This window comes from Macaca mulatta, chromosome 2, assembly GCF_049350105.2.
Source record: "Macaca mulatta isolate MMU2019108-1 chromosome 2, T2T-MMU8v2.0, whole genome shotgun sequence".
In the NCBI taxonomy this organism is placed as follows: domain Eukaryota; kingdom Metazoa; phylum Chordata; class Mammalia; order Primates; family Cercopithecidae; genus Macaca; species Macaca mulatta.
In genome coordinates, this window is record NC_133407.1 from 164669634 (window position 1) to 164687065 (window position 17432).

The 17432-nt window shown below is 38.4% G+C and overlaps 1 protein-coding gene across 2 annotated transcripts in view; it reads left to right on the plus strand.

Moving 5' to 3' along the window:
- Positions 1-5774: 5774 nt before the first annotated feature.
- The window catches only part of IGSF11 (immunoglobulin superfamily member 11), a 128130-nt gene continuing 116472 nt past the window's right edge, over positions 5775-17432 (plus strand). Inside the window, exon 1 of one of the 2 annotated variants that reach the window (XM_077990830.1) lies at positions 5775-6089. In XM_077990830.1, the coding sequence (XP_077846956.1) occupies positions 6038-6089 (52 nt within the window). In that variant the 5' untranslated portion in view covers positions 5775-6037. 2 annotated transcript variants of the gene reach the window in all.

Below are 17432 nucleotides of genomic sequence, written 5' to 3' on the forward strand. Positions count from 1 at the left end.
TCCATCCATCCTGTGCAGGGTCTGCAAAATATCTCAAGCACTGATCTTAGGAGCAGTTTAGGGAGGGTCAGAATCGTGTAACCTCTGGCTGCATGACTCCTAAACCATAATTTCTAACCTTGTGGCTAATGTTAGTCCTACAAAGGCAATCTAGTCCCCAGGCAAGAAGAAGGTCTGCTTTAGGAAAGGGCTGTTACCATCTTTGTTTAAACTATAAAGTTTCTCCCAAAGTTAGTTCAGCCTACGCCCAGGAATGAACGAGGACAGGTTGGAGGTTAGAAGCAAGATGGAGTTGGTTAAGTTAGATCTCTTTCACTGTCTCAGTCATAATTTTGCAAAGGTGGTTTCAATGGTCAGTTACGACTTAGATGACATATGAGAAAAAGTCTTAAGAAGTGAAAGGAGAGCTATGCAAAAATGTAGGGAAAGAACAATTTTAGTGGTCCTGAGGCAAACACGTTCCTGCTTATTTAGGAAACATTGAGGAGGTCATTATGGTGAGAGCAGAATGACTGAGGGGAAAAACAGAAGATGTGGTCAGAGAGATAATGGGGGACTAGATCCAGTAGGGTCTTGTAATCAGAATAAGGTCCCCCCACAAAGGGGATTCTTCACTTCCTAATCCCCAGAACCTGTGAATATATTACCTCCTATGGCAAAGAGGAATTAAGGTTGCTGATGGATGCTGTTCAACTGATCTGGAAATGAGGTTATTCTGGATTATCTGAGTGGGCCCAGTGTAATCACAAGAATCCTTAAATGTGGAAGAAGGAGTGTCAGAAGGGCTTGGCCTGATGTTGCTGGATTTGAAGATAGAGGAAGGGGACCATGAGCCAAGGAAAGTTGGTGGGCTCAAGAATCTGGAAAAGGTAAGAAAATGATTCTCCTCTGGAACCTCCAGAAAGGAACACAGCCCTGCCCACACCTTGATTTTAGTCTACTGAGAATCATGTTGGACTTCTGACCTCAAGAACTATAACACATTTGTGTTGTGTTATGCCACTAAGTTTGTAGTAATTTGTTACAGCAGCAATAGACAACTAACATAGGCCCTGTGATTTACAGTAAGACTCATCCTGAGTGATACAGGAAGCCATTGGAAGGTCTTAGACAGACCTGATCTGACTTCTTAGGATCATCGTGGATGCTGTGTTAAGAATAGACTGTAGATGGATTCCTTCCTTTGTGCAGCCTTTGGCTTTACCTTTCTGTATTTTATTCATTTAAGATTATAAAAATATATAAGTTCACATTTTTAATAAATCAAGGTCTCTGACCCGTTTTGTTGCTGGAAGTGAAAGTGTGAACTGCAGTTTAAATTAAACCTCTCTGTAAAACACCTCAGAATTGAAAAATACTGAGGTAACTGCCTATACCCCAATATATAAAATCGAGTGAATTAATCTGAAGCATATTACCTTTAATGAAAATTGGTAAAGAAATTTGTAAGAATATTTGAAAATTATATTCCTTATAAAAATGAAAATACAAAAAATGTTCAGGTGACATATAAAATGCCACTTATGCTATTGCCTTTTTCAAGTCCTAAAAAACATAGTGGTATTATTTTAAATTTGCTATTTGAATTAATTCTGTAGCATTTCATTACAATGTTCCCTGCTCAGAGAGTGACTTTACCTAAAAATAAATTAGGGCTTCAAGAAAAAGAGCTAACTTTTCCCAAAATGAATGAAGATGGGAAACTTTGACAATATTCACAAGAGTGATAGGGATTGGGCTATGGGGAGGAGGATGGGTATTGCTGTTTAGCTCCTTGTAAATCCTATCTAGCAAGGGTTGACAGAGGAGTGGGAAGAAAGATACATAAGAAAGACAGTAAGATATCAATATATCTAGGTTATGAGTTAATCCAGAATTCGAGAGTGTTGTTTTAAAATATTAAATGGTCTATTTATGTCAACATACAATAAACACTTGTTGGTTTGCTTTCTGTCTTACTGTAATGATGCCACTATTTTCTTCTCCATTCCTTTATTATTTTAGAGCTTTTCTTGACATTTTGCAATGGGGAAGGGAGAAAAATTCTTCAAAAATTTTACTTCTAAAAGGACTAAGCTGTGCTCTAGACTATATGCTGTCTCTAAGCAGCTGGGTTAAAATATATACAGAATGAGTTACTGGCTCAAACAAGGATCAAACAGGTTTTTCCTAACTTTAAGAACAATGATCTTATAAAACACTCCATAGACAAATACAACCAAAACTTAAATGCAATTAACCTTTAATTTATGTACATGAATGAAGAGGGATCTGAGGCATTAAAAACTTAAAATAGCTAATTCAAAAGTAAATTATACTTGGCATTGGAAATCCTTATAATTCCCTACATCATTTTTCTTTCTTATGTTCCTCCTAAGCTAATAAGAAAGTTAATTTTCCATTCTTGAATGCAGATAAACTGATTGTGGAAAGAAGTGGTCCAGCATTTTGATGGGTTGAGGAGAGAAGCTTGCCTAGGATTAAAACGTGAACTTTAGAAGTTGACTTATTTTCACGTCATCAATGTTTTTGAGTCAAAGGTGCTATATAGCAGAGTCTTCTACCAGGGTTCCTCATTCTGATCATTCCCCTCTCCATTTCTTTCTTGGTAAGGTAGACCAACTACAGCTCCCTCAGAGATGAGGGTGGGGCCAATCTCATCCAAATCTTATAGCTTCTGAGGTGGTGTCTGGGTGTGGTAGTGATGGTGGTAGGGCAGAGGTGGGATAAATCTTTAGGAGGTAAGTACAGTGTTACCCTCAGATAGCTTTAAGACAGTATCATTTATAATTTTTTAAAAGTTGGTCTAGGCCAGGCGCGGTGGCTCACGCCTGTAATCCCAGCACTTTGGGAGTTCAAGGCGGGTGGATCACGAGGTCAGGAGATTGAGACCATCCTGGCTAACACGGTGAAACCCCGTCTCTACTAAAAAATACAAAAAACTAGCCGGGCGAGGTGGAGGGCGCCTGTAGTCCCAGCTACTCGGAGGCTGAGGCAGGAGAATGGCGTGAACTCGGGAGGCGGAGCTTGCAGTGAGCCGAGATCGCGCCACTGCACTCCAGCCTGGGCGACAAAAGCGAGACTCCGTCTCAAAAAAAAAAAAAAAAAAAAAAAAAAAAAGTTGGTCCAAAAAGAGATAAAAGAAAAAGACTTCATGGTGTGGTAGAAAAAACTATACGGTAAATAAGATCCTGGTTCCAGGTCTCCCTGTTTACATCTGCAATCTCTGGGGTGTCTCTTGATCTTTTTGAGACACAGTATCTTCCTGTGTGAAGACAGGGTCATCATCCGTGCCTTACCCAACCCCCCCCCCCCCGTTTTGCTGTGAAGATCAAATCAGATGATAGGTGTGAAAGTACTTTGAAATGTGTAAAGTGTTATACAAATATAACATGTTGTCTGTGTCTTTAGTACTCAGAATACTTAAGGGATTTAAAGAAATCATTCTGTGCTTGTAAAGCAGATTAGAATAAAAGCTGGTGAAACTCATCATTACTAATAAAAAATTACTCAAAGTATATGCCAATGGTACTGTCTCTATGAATTTTTTTTTTTAAACCACACTTTTTGTTTCCTGGGAGAGTGTCCTTGGAAGCCTCTGTACACAGCACTTGGAGCTTCCAGTACTCCTGATCTGCCTTCTTCTGGTCCACCAGCTACCATCTGCCCCCATGATTCTGGGCAGCTGGATTGCCTCCTTAAATCTGATCATCCTCACTCTTCCTTCAGAAGCCACACTTCTTTTTCTATTGAAAGGGCTCCTCCACTGAACTGTGAGCACTGTCCTCTTAAATGACTCAGTAGCTCTTGTGTGGCAAGGCAGAATTATCCTTAGGTGACAAAGAGGCAGAACTCTTATCTGCTGATTCATGATAGCACAGACGTAGCCCATATGCAATTGGAACTTATTTGGGGTCAGGGGTCATTTTTTTGGTTTAACCTTAAACCCGGTGCCTTACAAAGTGTAGGTACTTGGTAAATAGTTCTTAAATTGATGTGATAAATATATCAGATAACTTGCTTTATCAGGGCTTTAAGCTCAGATTAGTGGGTTATTTAAAGGAAAATATTCTGTCTCTATATTTGTATCTGGGATTATGGTGACATGAAGAATTGCTTTGAGTAGCTCCTATCACTTGACAGCGTCCTTGTTTTTCTTACATTGCTTACTCTTATACCCTGCTTAGGACTGGATTAGACTGCAGGAATATGTACAAGAGAGGGTGAGGAATTGAACTGGATGGAAAAAAGAAACACTAGTCCTCACCCTGGAGTTTAAAAGAATGAGAATGAGCCTCGTGATATCATAGTTGGAAATTTAAACTTGTTATTAATATGAAAAACTCTACCGTCACATCATTTATTTCTTGCCATTAGAGATCTGGTAGGGAATTCTAGCAACTTGGAAGCAGTGAGCAAAGTTGAGGCATCTGTAATTCATAATCAAAATTTATCCTTTCAGGATATTCTTTTTAAAAATTAACATTTCTTAACATGTTTCCTTTTTTTACCTTAAAAATATAACATCCATATTTTCAAAAGAGAAGTACATTCATAACTCCACCATCTTGATATTTTAATCTTACATATATCTTCCAATCCTTGTCCAAATGTATGTTTAAAAATATTTTACATATTTTTTTCTGTGCATATTATTTTTGTTTCTGAGTTTCCCTGGGAGTACTGTATTTGCCAGATGAGGGCTCAATTTCTGAATGGCTCTGAGAATCCTAATTTATGCTGCTGTAGAAACTGACCAAAATGGGTTGGCATCCCCTGGGCAGGTATGTCCTCAAATTTAGAAGGCTCCGTTTGGAGGCTGAAGCAGGAAGTGACTATGAGCTGTACAATAACGAGCAGAGTTCAGTGTAAGGCAATAAAGATAGGTTTTATAAGAAAAGATGTAGGTAGATATTTAAGTAAAATAATTTCAGATGCTAGGAAAGTCCTTCTCCCCACCCAACCCAAACAAGAAACAACAACAAAAAACCCAACTAAACAACCATTACAATAAATGCACCTCTCCCACTAGTTAACATGTATACTTATACTAAAGGTCAGTTTAAGAAAGCACTAACGTTTAAGATGGAAAACTTAAAATATTAGTAGTTGACATAAGGTTTACAAAAGGGGCAAGAGAAGACGGCAGTCTCTCTGATAGGAATGGGGAGTTAGCGGCATGGTACAGCCCCTATCCACTTTTCAAGGAAGAACGGTGAAAAGGTATCCAGGAAACAGCACAAAACCAAAAAACTGTAAAATTAGGAATTCCTAATTTTGCCAGAGTCAGGTTCTTTCAGATTATTTAGGTTTTATAAGAGAGGAGTGAAAATGAAAAAGCCAAATATAAATTATCCGAAAACTGCCACAGGAAAGACTCTTGCAGGCTCAGAAGACGGCTGTGGAAAAGTCATTCCTAGAACTCTCCAGGATGCATCAGGCCGACCACCTGTTTGCGGAGGGGTTTAGAGCAAGGAAGGGGCCCTAACTCCGGGGAGGAGGGCGCCCCCTCCTCGGTTCCCGGAGCCGGTGGAGGCGTTTGGGGAGCGGGCGGCGCGGTGCACAGGTGGCGGGGGCCGCGCCAGCTGCGCGCCACGCTCTGCTCCGCGGGTGGGCCGCCAGGCGTCGCGCTGGAGCCGCGGTTGCCCTGGAGACCGAGTGGGGCGAGTGGGCGGCGCGGCGAGGAGCCGAGCTGCGGCTGAAGTAGCGGGCGTGAGTTGGGGGGAGTGGCTCCCCGGGCGGCGCGAGGGGTCGACTGGTCCTGGGGCAGGGCTAGGTGGCCGTGAGCTGCGGGGCGCGGCTGGCGAGCCTGGAACGCCTCTGGTCACAGCTCAGCGTCCGCGGAGCCGGGCGGCGCTGCAGCTGCACTTGGCTCTTCTGTGCGTCCGACTGTCCCAGCTCCGCGCGGAGGACAGCGGCCCGGCGCTGGGTCCGGGAGGACCAGGCTGCCCCAAAGAGCGCGGAGAGTCACGCCAGCGCTTCTACTGCCGCGACCGGGAGCCGAGTAGGCGGCAGGCGCGCTCCCTGCGGCCCCGGGATGACTTCTCGGCGCTCCCCACTGGCGCCTTTGCTGCTCCTCTCTCTGCACGGTGAGTAGCCCCAACCCTTTCCTCCCAGTGGGGCCAGGCTGGGTCGGCGGGCCTGGGGCGAAGCTGTCTGGGGACGGCAAAGAGCCTCCTTGCTTTGCCGAGGGTCGAGAGTCCAACTTTCTCAGGGGCTGTGTTCGTTGCTGCGACCGAGGCTCGCGCGCACCTGCAGCGGCTGCTTCCGCCGCCCGCTCAGCCCAGGTGTTCCTCATCAGAGAGGTAACTAAACTCGCCCCGCTACCTCCGGTCCCGGGCTGGGCCCCGACTCTCACCTCGCTGCGCTGTGGGGGATGCAGGATCGTTTTTAGATAACGAACTCCCTTACTCACTGGTCCAGTTAGAAACTGTAGTTAGAACCAGTTGCCTTTACTAGGCGGCCCTAGGAAAACTAGAAGTGCTTTTAAAATCATTTGGAAAGCTTTATAGCTTTAACGTAATCTTTTGGAAGCCTATACACGTTTTGGCCGAAAATGATCTTTATTTTAAAAAATAATTGTATACTGTGCTATGCTATATTAGAAAACAATAATTTATTTATACTCTAGCTTCATCTCCAGATGACTTAAGTTGGCTCACAAAAATACGTAGAATATAACAATATTAGAACAAAATAAATGTCTTTAAATTTCTTGTTAACAGTTTTAAAAACATCTGTTTATAAATTTAATTTTCTACTCTCTGCTTAATCTTTCTTACATTTTATTTTCAGTGAATAGCCGTCATATTTAGATCCTGATTTTCATCCTATACAATGCTGTTTGTTTTTTGTGTGTGCATTGTCCTGTGCAATCCAGTTTTCTGTCCCATTTATTGCTGAGATTTACTGAGTTTTTTTCTAAAGGGTGTTATTTATAAATAAAAAGCGGGTTCAGTGATTTATGGAACTTTGTGGTTAACCCTGTTTTTTTTTTTTTTTTTTTTTTTTTCTGGAGACACCAGCATGTTTCCAGTCATTTTATGGCCTTATTCGAACTGATTTTGAAGTAACCTAATTCTAGCCAACTTAAATTGTGCAGATTCATTGAATAGGGGAGAAGAGAATACGAGAACTTTTTGTATGTCTTCTCCATAGAAACTAGTGAAGCTGTAATCATCAAAATTACAGATAATTTTCTAGAGTTCAGTAGGTATATTTTTAGTGATGGTGTGCAGACAATAACATCAATATGTACGTTATGAACTTGTGCTTCCAAATATCTTTTGTACTGTTACTAGTTTGAGATGGCCAGTTTTTCTCTCTGCCCTACTACTTTTTAAGTGTGAAATAAGAGGGTAAATCGGCTTTTTATGAAGTCCTTGGACACAGCTCTAAATATTACCAATATTACAAGAGCAGCTCAAATTTTTGGTAGAATAATCTGTTATTAAAGTTGTATATTATAATAAATGCTACTCTTTTTGTAAGTAGCGTTTGTGTATAGTTTGTTTTTGAAGTATCAGGCAGTACTTTAAAAGAGTTGATATAATTCGCAGAATCAGCCTTGCAAGGTCATCTGATTTGTTCTTTTTTTCTTCAGCAAAACTATTCCCAAGCCATACAAGAATATTTTTAAAGACTTTCAAGGACATCTCAGTCTTGGCAATAACCTGTTATGTAGAGGCATTTTCCACTTTCAAAAACAGTGTTCATTTGTTCAACAGATATTTACAGAGCCATCAGTCTGTGCATTTGAGTATCTGGTGGGGAAAGGTGGTGGTGGAATACAAAGATGTGTGTGTGTGAGTGTCTGCAGCCCGTAAGGAGTTTGCATTTTTAAAACAGGCTATAAGCATGTACAAATAATTTATGATACAGTGAATGTATGAGGAGTTCTATTTGTTAATGTGGGTATCAAGTAAGACTTCTTGGAGAAGTTTTCTTTTTTTTCTGGGCATTGAATGAGTAGGGTATGAATTGGCTCAGATGGTAGTGGACGGGCTTTCTTAACCAAAGGAACAGCCTGAAGGAAGGATGTGAAGTGGAGCAGGCAGAGGTATACTCTTGAAAGGCCAAGCTGCTAGAGCAGGAGATGTGTGCAAGGGAGAAAGAGCCAGAAAGTAGTTGGGGGCAAGATAGTAGAGAATCTTGAATGCTGCGTTTGGGCTTTATTCAGCTGGCCATGGAAAAAGTATTGATGTTCAGTTTCCTTACTGTGGGCGGGGGGGGGGGGGGGGGGAGGGAAAGAGGATGAACAGTTAGTGTGCCTGTTTGTGCTAGCCCACCTATCTCCAGGAGAGTACTATGCCCTAATCGAATTTTATTCTTGAACTAGTCAAGGGCAAACTTGGTTTGAATGAATTATGGTTCATCCCCAGAACTTTCAATGTGGAATAGCAGGAGGGGTGTATATCTGAACAAAGTTTGTTCTATTACAAAGGGGTAAAGGGGAATGGATGTTAGATAAATAACCAATAGTAGTGGCCACTACAGTGAAATAATACACCAAAGGTAGAAATAGAGGGTCTTTTCAATAAATGAAAGAAAATCGATGTTAATAAATTTCTGTTTCTATTTCTGTTTTTTTTAAATTTTGTTTATATTTGTGGAGTAACTTCAAAGGTAATTTGAATTGAAAAGCTGACTTCTTTATAGTTCTTCCAATGGGTTAGATATAACTAAAGTGTTTCTTGTACTTGTGATTCCTTGAAATAGCAGATAACTTTTCAGAATTTGAGAAAATGTATAAAAAGAAAGAAACGACCACATAAAATGCTATGAAAATGAAAAAAGTCGTGAACCTTTTCAGTGTTACCATTATTAAAAATTTATTGTAAAATCCAGTTTCTCAGCTCTAAATTTAATACTGTAATTGTTTTAGAAGGATTCACCTGTCAGTAAAAATCTGTAGTTTAACCTACATGAAAGGTGACAGCTACGGGATGAAAATTTCAGAGACGTTGAGCCTAATACACATGTATATTCAACATGGACTATTCAGGAAGAAATTTAAATATTAAATTACCAAGCACTTAAAAAGCGTTATGCTTGGAACTGTTGTCAGACACTAGGTAATGATGCAAGGGGTAAAAGTACTTGTTTTGGCTTCCCCTCCCCGGATAACAGTATGTGGCACATTTTGAAATGTGTTTTCACACTTTCATAGTGGAAAGATTTATAATGAAAATTCTCATTTGAGTCTTCATACTTACGCCATGTGATTTATTGTCAAACAAGGTGATGTGCTGGTGCAAAAGATTCTTTAGTTGCAGTGAGTATTACAAAACAAGGGACAGGAAGTACTTACTGAGCTGGGAGAAAGTACAGAAAATGGTGGCTTTCCCACTAAGGCTTTCCATCTGTAACTACTTAGTTTGTTTGTTTGTTTATTTATTTATTTGAGATGGAGTCTGGCTTTTGTTGCCCAGGCTGGAGTGCAGTGGTGCGATCTTGGCTCACTGCAACCCCTGACTCCCGGGTTCCAGCAATTCTCCTGCCTCAGCCTCCCGAGTAGCTGGGATTACAGGTGCCCACCACCACCCCTGGCTAATTTTTGTAGTTTTTGTAGTTTTAGTAGAGACAGGGTTTCACCATGTTGGCCAGGCTGGTCTTGAACTCCTGACCTCAAGTGATTTGCTCGCCCCAGTCACCCAAAGTGCAGGGATTACAGGCCTCAGCCACCGCGCCTGGCCCCATTACTAGTTTATTTAGAATAGGGATTCCAAATCTATTGTCGTCTAGACTAATGATAATTTTTTATACTCTCTCAACACTTAATTATTTTAGGCAGTTTGAGGAGGATTTGCTGAATTTCTGTTTTCTAATTTACTTCAAGTGAACACAGTCATCTCAACTTTCTCTTTCTTTGTTTGGTGAGGACTAGCTGGCACTAATACATCTCATCCCTGCATTTTGGGAACTGCCCCCACACCATCTGGAGGATCTGAAATCTTCTCTTGATCGTACTTTGTGAGCAACTGGCTTCAGAGAGGTTGTTGGTTCTTGGGTGGTATTCAAAAAGCCATCTGATTTGAGCTGAGTTTGGTCTTAAAAGTGGAAAGTTAATTAGTTTACTTATTAGTTAAGCCTATCTTACTAAGCCATGGAAGGATTTTTTTTTTTCTGTTAATGTCTGGGTAATTAATTTTCTGTGTACCTGGTTTTCTACCACCCAAGAACAAGACCAGAGTAGTGGTTTGCATTTGTAATGGTTTTAAATTGTAGAAGTATGAAGTTAGCCACAGAGAGAAAATGTGTTTCCAATTTGCACATAATAGACTCAGCCAATGATCTACCACATCATCATTGCCTTTATCAGATATTATATAGGTACAGTATGGCTCTGCCTCATTCATATATTACAGAAAGGATCATATTTTGATAAGTGTCACTAGAATATTTACAGAATAGAATAAAACCCATACAAATTTACTATTATGGGCAAAGTGTGTTCAATAAAAAGTTATTTGAAAAAGTCTACTTACTGGTTTGTTTTCATTTAGCAGTTAACTCTGTTGATCTTGAGAGAGATATAAGCTGACAGTATTAGAGGACACTTTTATTTAGAAAAGGATTCCTGGAAAGAAACAGATCTTAGAAGGACCGAGTTCAGAAAATTCTTGTATCACGTAGAGTTCCTTGGGAAGATCTTCAGATAATTAGGTTAACGTTAGCAGCCATTAATGGTAGTAGACCAGGGTTTAGGGTTGGAATAGGTGGTTAAAGTATAATAGGTTTGTGGGACTGGAAAGCCAATGCCATTTTTTCACTGAGGGTAACAAATAGGTAATTAAATACAATATGACTTTGTGAATGTAACTCTAATGTAATGAGGCCACTTGTAGGCTGGTCTTAAAAGAATTATCAGTTCAATATTTTTAGAAATTTAAGTTTAAATATTTACCAAAGTCTGTTGAAGATCCCAACAATGGAAACATAACAGTGTCCTAATTTAGAGAACCCCTTTACTCACTTTTGCCCAAAGTTTCACTGTTCACAGCAGTCACACACATAAAACCTTTCTCTTCTGTATTCCCCTTAATGATTGTTTTTTCTTTTTACTTGTCATCGTCTCCTTCCATTTTGCAAGATGTTATGTTCCTCTGCTAGTAACATCAGGTTCTTCTATGGTAATAAATCCAGTCCTGGTTCTTTCCAATTATTCAGTTCTACCCATTTCAAGGATTGATATTTACAAAAAATTAACACTGGAGCCAACCAGGCAGACACAGAAATCACCATAGAAGGTGAGCGTTGGTGGGGGTATATGGGAGTGTGGGCATAGTTATATGCTAATATTTTCCCCTTGTTTAATGAAGCTAACTTTATAATAGAATTCTCTTTCTCCCCCTGTGCTTGTGCTCTTTCTCTTTTGCTCTCTCTCGCTCTCTCTCCCCCCTACCTCTCTCTCTCTCTGTGTGTGTGTGTGTGTGTGTGTGTTTGTGTATTATCCCCAAAAGGCAGTACCATGTGTACCATGCTGGGCACTATAGTAATGCTCAGTAGACACTTGTGAATGAAGGTTTACTAATGTAGGTGGTACCCCTGAGAAGACTGTTGTTTTCTTTTTTTTTTTTTTTATATTTTAAACTTTTTATTTTGAAGTATAGATTCATAGCAAGTTGTAAGAAATGTATAGGAAGGTCCCATGCACCCTTCACTCAGCCTCCCCTGATGTTACCATCCCCCAAAACCAGAGTACAAAATCAAAACCAGGAAATTGGTGTTGGTATGCCCACAGAACTTATTCAGTGGGCAAAGAAAATTTAAGTACATTTTCTTTTTTAAAGAAAAATAAAATTTTTGTTACAAGTTTCTTTAGGGATTTGGTGTGACTATGTCAGCTTCAACTAATCTTTACACCTTGGTAAATATTTTGTGAAACAGGTGATAGAGATCAATTTTCATAGTTTTTTTTTTTTCAAATTTTATGACTTCTGTGGAAGTTTATTCAAAATTTCAATACTTACAGATCTTTTGAAATAGATTTTTAGCTTATCTTTAATCCTAAATATTTGAAAAATTTTTTCCTAAGGAATTCTGAAGCTTTTGCTTCATGTTGTAAGGAATGATCTTGGACTTTTGGCAATTTCTTTAGAACCTTGAAGTTTACCATTTTCGTGTCTGGTGTTCTTAGTCCTGAGGGACCTGTATGTTAGAACTAGTCTCCCAAAGATGGAGATAATTAGTTAAAATAACATCTTTTGTAGCCTGAGGCCACCCTCTTTCTTCCTACATTACCGTATACAAAGTACTGGAGACACTTTTCTAGAAATAGGAGCATTAACTATAAATCAACCTTATGTTGGGGGAGTTTTGCAAGACTGCCAGTTGTCTGCCTCTCCTATTCCCTTCCCTCCTCCTGAAGTCTATGTATTTCCATTCATAGTTTATCCCAGACATGATTTATACCCTTATGGACCACACTGTCAGTCTGAAGTATTTATACATCTCTCAAAATGTCAAAAGTCATTTACTAATCATAAATCCTGCACTATATACTTAAAGATGACTTAAATAACATCAAACATCAAGGCTTAATACTTAATCTTTTTTTTTCTTTGGGCCAGGTCTATGATTATAAGGTATAGAACTTCTTTTAGCCCCCATGGGTCAAGATCATCTGCCAGAACACAGAATACATGGCAAAAACAGAGGCTGCACTACTGTAGTAAACATCACTTCTTGAAGAATATGTTCAAATCAGGCTAACATTTTAGGCTTTTATTGGTTAAGAAAGTCTATAGTACAGTTCACTTATGTATATTGCTCATGTGTAAATACAGATAGCTTTGTTGATCAAGACTTAAGACAGTATGCAGGGCATGTGAAAAATTAGTTAACAGTGTACTGCAAAGATTCTTAAACTTCCTGGCCTTAAAGATTATTGGGGCTTTAAAGATTATTGAGGACTGCAAAGAGCTTTAGTTTATGTGGATTATGTCTATCGATACTGTATTAGAAATTAAAAGAGAGAACATTTAAAAGAATCTATTAATCTCTTTAGAAACAAGACATCCATTACACATTGGCATAAATATTTTTATGACAATTAACTTTTTTTCCCCAAAACTGAATAATATTAGTGAGAGAAGTGGCACTTTCACATTTTTGGGACCCTTTTTAATGTCTGGCTTATTAGAAGACAACAGATTCTCCTATTTGCTTTTGCATCTCATTTATTGTGATATGTCATCTTGGTTTGGTGGAAAATGTGAAGAGTATCTGGTCTCACACTGATACTTAGTATTTTGATAGCATTTTCAGATAATTTTGGATATTCATCTTTGATATTCTACCAAAACATGATATGCAGTAGTTTCTTACAGACTGGTTGAAATGTGGAACCAGAAGCCATATCAGTGGACACTTCCTACTTGTTATATTAAAATCCATTGGTTTATCTTGCACTTTGAATGGATCTTTTACTCATGCATGATTTTTCATAAATCTATGCATTGATCATTGGAAAATATTGGTTCACTTTGTTACACAGATCTTACAAATGTTAACATATTATATTATGTAACATTTAAAAATTACATTTATCAATATCACCACTGAGATAATTCAGAATAGTCTTTTAAGTATTATGAAGCTGTTAAGCTCACAGTGTCAGATACAAGTTTTCCAAAGTTTTAATATTTGCTTGAATTTTATCATTGCCTACAAATGACTGTCAGTTATTTCACTTGAAGTGATGGTCTCATTTGGTACTGTTTTGAGAAAATGTCTGCTAAATATATAAGTTTGACTAACCATAGTCTGCGAGTTGTTCATTCAAGTAAATATGAAGGAAAGTGATTAGTTCTTTCAGCCTTGAGCTCAAATGATTGCACCAGTGCCTTACTTTGAGATGACCATTTTGCTTCAGTGTGCAGCATAAGTTGTTTTATACTACCCATTTTGTCACACAGAATATTACAAAAGGTCAAGATTTAATGAAATTATTGTTATTGTTTCATCAAAGACATTCTTTAGTGAAACTGGATTTTTTTTTCTTTTTTAACTGTGACTACATGATAGCAAAGACTACAGTGACTACTAGTACAGTCTAATGCCAAGTCCTTGACCTGTGTTAAGGTGCCAACAGTTTCACCCACTACTGCTTTTGTACCATCAATGCACATGTTAGCCCAGGAAAAAAGGGATAAAACTCCACTGTTAGTAAGCAAAGTAGTTTTTACTACACAGACTTTCCGAAAGGGTCTTGGGAATCTGCATCAGCCCATGGACTATACTTGAAATGCTGGTATCCGTAATAGAATGTTGGATTCTCTTTTTTTTGGAATTGCTGTAGAGACAACTAGCCATACAATAAATCTGTGCTATATGGGGTGGCATTAAATGGAATATACATGTGTTATTTTAAAATAAAAAAGGAACTCATTTCAAATTCATTGTTTTGTATTATAATTTAAAAACATGTAAAAGTAACATTCTAGCGTAAAAACTCAATGAAAAAGTATTTAAGAAGTTTTTTAAGAAGAATTTTTGTATTTTTACTAGAGACGGGGTTTCACCATGTTGGTCAGGCTGGTCTCAAACTCCTGACCTCGTGATCCGCCTGCCTTGGCCTCCCAAAGTACAGGTGTGAGCCACTGTGCCCAGCCTAATATAGGCATCTTACCACATCTGTTACATGGATCTATCTCATTCTTTTTAATGGAAGTTTAGTATTTCATAGCAAGTATGCCATAATTTTTAGCTGTTTCTCCATTATGCACATTTGTGTTGTCTCTCATTTTTTGATATTCATAATGTTTTAGTGACCATCTTTGTACATATACCCTATACATTTGTATAGATATTTCTGTGGTCTAGCTTGCCCAAAGTGCAATTGTTTGGATGTACACATTTAACATTTGGGGGGAGACAATAGCATTGTCGTGATTCAAACCCAATATGTCTGACTATACAAAGCCTATGTAAAAGTTCATGGGCTTTGTATAGTCAGACATATTGGGTTTAAATTATGACTCATCATTTCTTTGCCCTGTGACTTTGAGAATGTTATTTAATGTCCCGAGCTTGAGTTTTTCTTGTGAAACGGAGATGGTCTTCTTACTGTGTTGAGAGGTACTAAGTTAAATGAGAACTGTTATCTGTAAAGTGTCTAGCATAGTGCCTGACTGACAGCAAGTGCTCAGTTAGTGGCAGTTACTGTTACAAGGATTAATCAGTCCCAATTTTTAAGTCAGGAGATGAGTCTATTTAGGGTGTGCCACTGGAGCTGTGGCCTAGGGCATATCATGTAATTCTCCAGGCCTGCTTTCATTTGCAAAATGAGGGAATTAGACTAGGTAATCTCTTGTTCTTTTCCAGTTCTATAATCTTGTGATTCTCTGACATGGTTTCCAGTATTGAAAATATTTGTAATAAGATAAACTGGAGATATTATGTGGCTGGTTTTAACATGTTTATAAAATTTTTCCTAAAATAGTTACTTTTCTCTCTCCCTCCCCCTACCAATATAATAAAATGTTATAGTAATTTCTGTCCTCAGAATTAAAACTATCTCCGTCTGTTGTAGAAAGATTACAAAATGTCATTCGAATATAGTCTTATTTTAAAAATTTATTTTAAAATTGATTGCTACTCACTTTGACTTAGGCTGTGTACATACCTATTTTTTCTCTTCAGTTCTTTGTATCACGGACAGATCTTGTATGTATCAGGAAAGGGTCAGTTCAAAGCAGGCTGTAAGTATGACAATATCTTCGTTTTACCTCAATCAGCGCATTCTAATCCTTTAACGTAATTTCTGTGATCTTTCTCTGCTTTTCTCTGATAATGAGCTTTCTTTGTCTTAAGCCAAGCATAGATGTCTAAATTTTAGCTATACTAGGTAACATGATAAATATAGACATTTTACTAGTGTTATTATTGATTAAAAGGGAAAAGCTCGTGAGCATTAAAAAAAAACAAGTTTTAGGCAGGAATATAGTGATACTTAAACTGAAAGCTTTGGAGGGGTGTGGTTAGGGCACATCTTAATTTTGATTGTATATCATTGATTATATCATCAATAGTGTTGCCTAGCTGTTCTTTTTTTTTGCATTTTCATGAGAGAGGTGGTTTTTACACAAAGCCAGGTGGTCTCTAAAATTGATGGAATTAATTACATTGACAAAACTTAAATAATTCTGAGATTCGTAAACTCACTGCCTAGTATTTTATCTTGGTAAGTAGAATCTGTTTTCAGGTCATTAAATTTTTCCTGAAACAACCATACTGATAAGAGATGCTTCTTGAATTTTGTACTCCAAAATATTAATAGTAAAAGAAATTTAAACATGATTCATTTTCATGAGAATGTTTTCTAAAATTGTGACTTTTGATTCTTTCTAATTTGTTCATTGTCCTCAGAACAGGACAAGTTTTAGTTGCCTGTTGATTAATATGTATTTTCATTTTCAGTCTCAACATTTGCATTTCTTTGAACAAATTAATTGTGCTCTTATCCTCCCAACCCCTTACTCCCACTGCAGTTATTTTGAATTTAGGGAGTTGAGGAGTTGAGTTATCTTTCTCATTAATAAGAAAGTATAATGTTGTGAGCCACAGAGAGCTGGACCAGTAAGGTCTCTTAGAGCCCTTTAATTCCATAATGTCCTTGATCTGATGAAGCCGCTCGGTAAATCTCTTCACAATTTCCATGACCAAGCCATCTGCCTGCATTAAAATAAATCAAATCTGCTTACTCCTTCAGTGTCTAACAAATATTCTATAAACTGATGATGATGAAGACCATGAACACAAAAATAATTTGCAGTCTTCAGCACTTCCTTTTGAGTTCTCAGCTCAGATTCTCTTGACATAGTGGGGGTTGGCGTGTCAGCTTTTTCTTCGACTTGAGTGGAGAGTAGTGAAGTCCATTCTCCTAGTCCTTTTCATTATATTTGTCCCAACTGTGGCAAGTGAACTAATTCAGCTTTTTCATGTTTAGGTTAAACGTCACAAAACTTTACTTTTTCTTCTACTTCATGTATGTTAATTAGAGAAATGCACATAGATTTATCTAATTTTATATGTGGCAGTTTACATATGTGTAAACTGAGTGTAGGGGGTGCATACATGTGCATATGTGTTTTTAAGTCTCTGGCAGACTGATTTTATATCTGGTTCAGGTTTCTGATATTGTCCAGACTTTAGGAACTATGTCAGTTGTAGCAGCACTATGCTGTAAAAGTGCATGATCCCATAGCCCATTTGTAGGCAAAAATAGTTATTTTTTTTTAACATCTTGAAAAGCATTGAATTTTTGAAGTATTTCTTCTTTGTGATCTTCTTACTATCCTTTCGTTCCTCACCGCATTTGTTTTTCCTTTGAGACAGAGTCTCGCTCTGTCACCTAGGCTGGAGCGTAGTGGCGCGATCTTGGCTCAGTGCAACCTCTGCCTCCCCGATTCGAGCAATTCTCCCTGCCT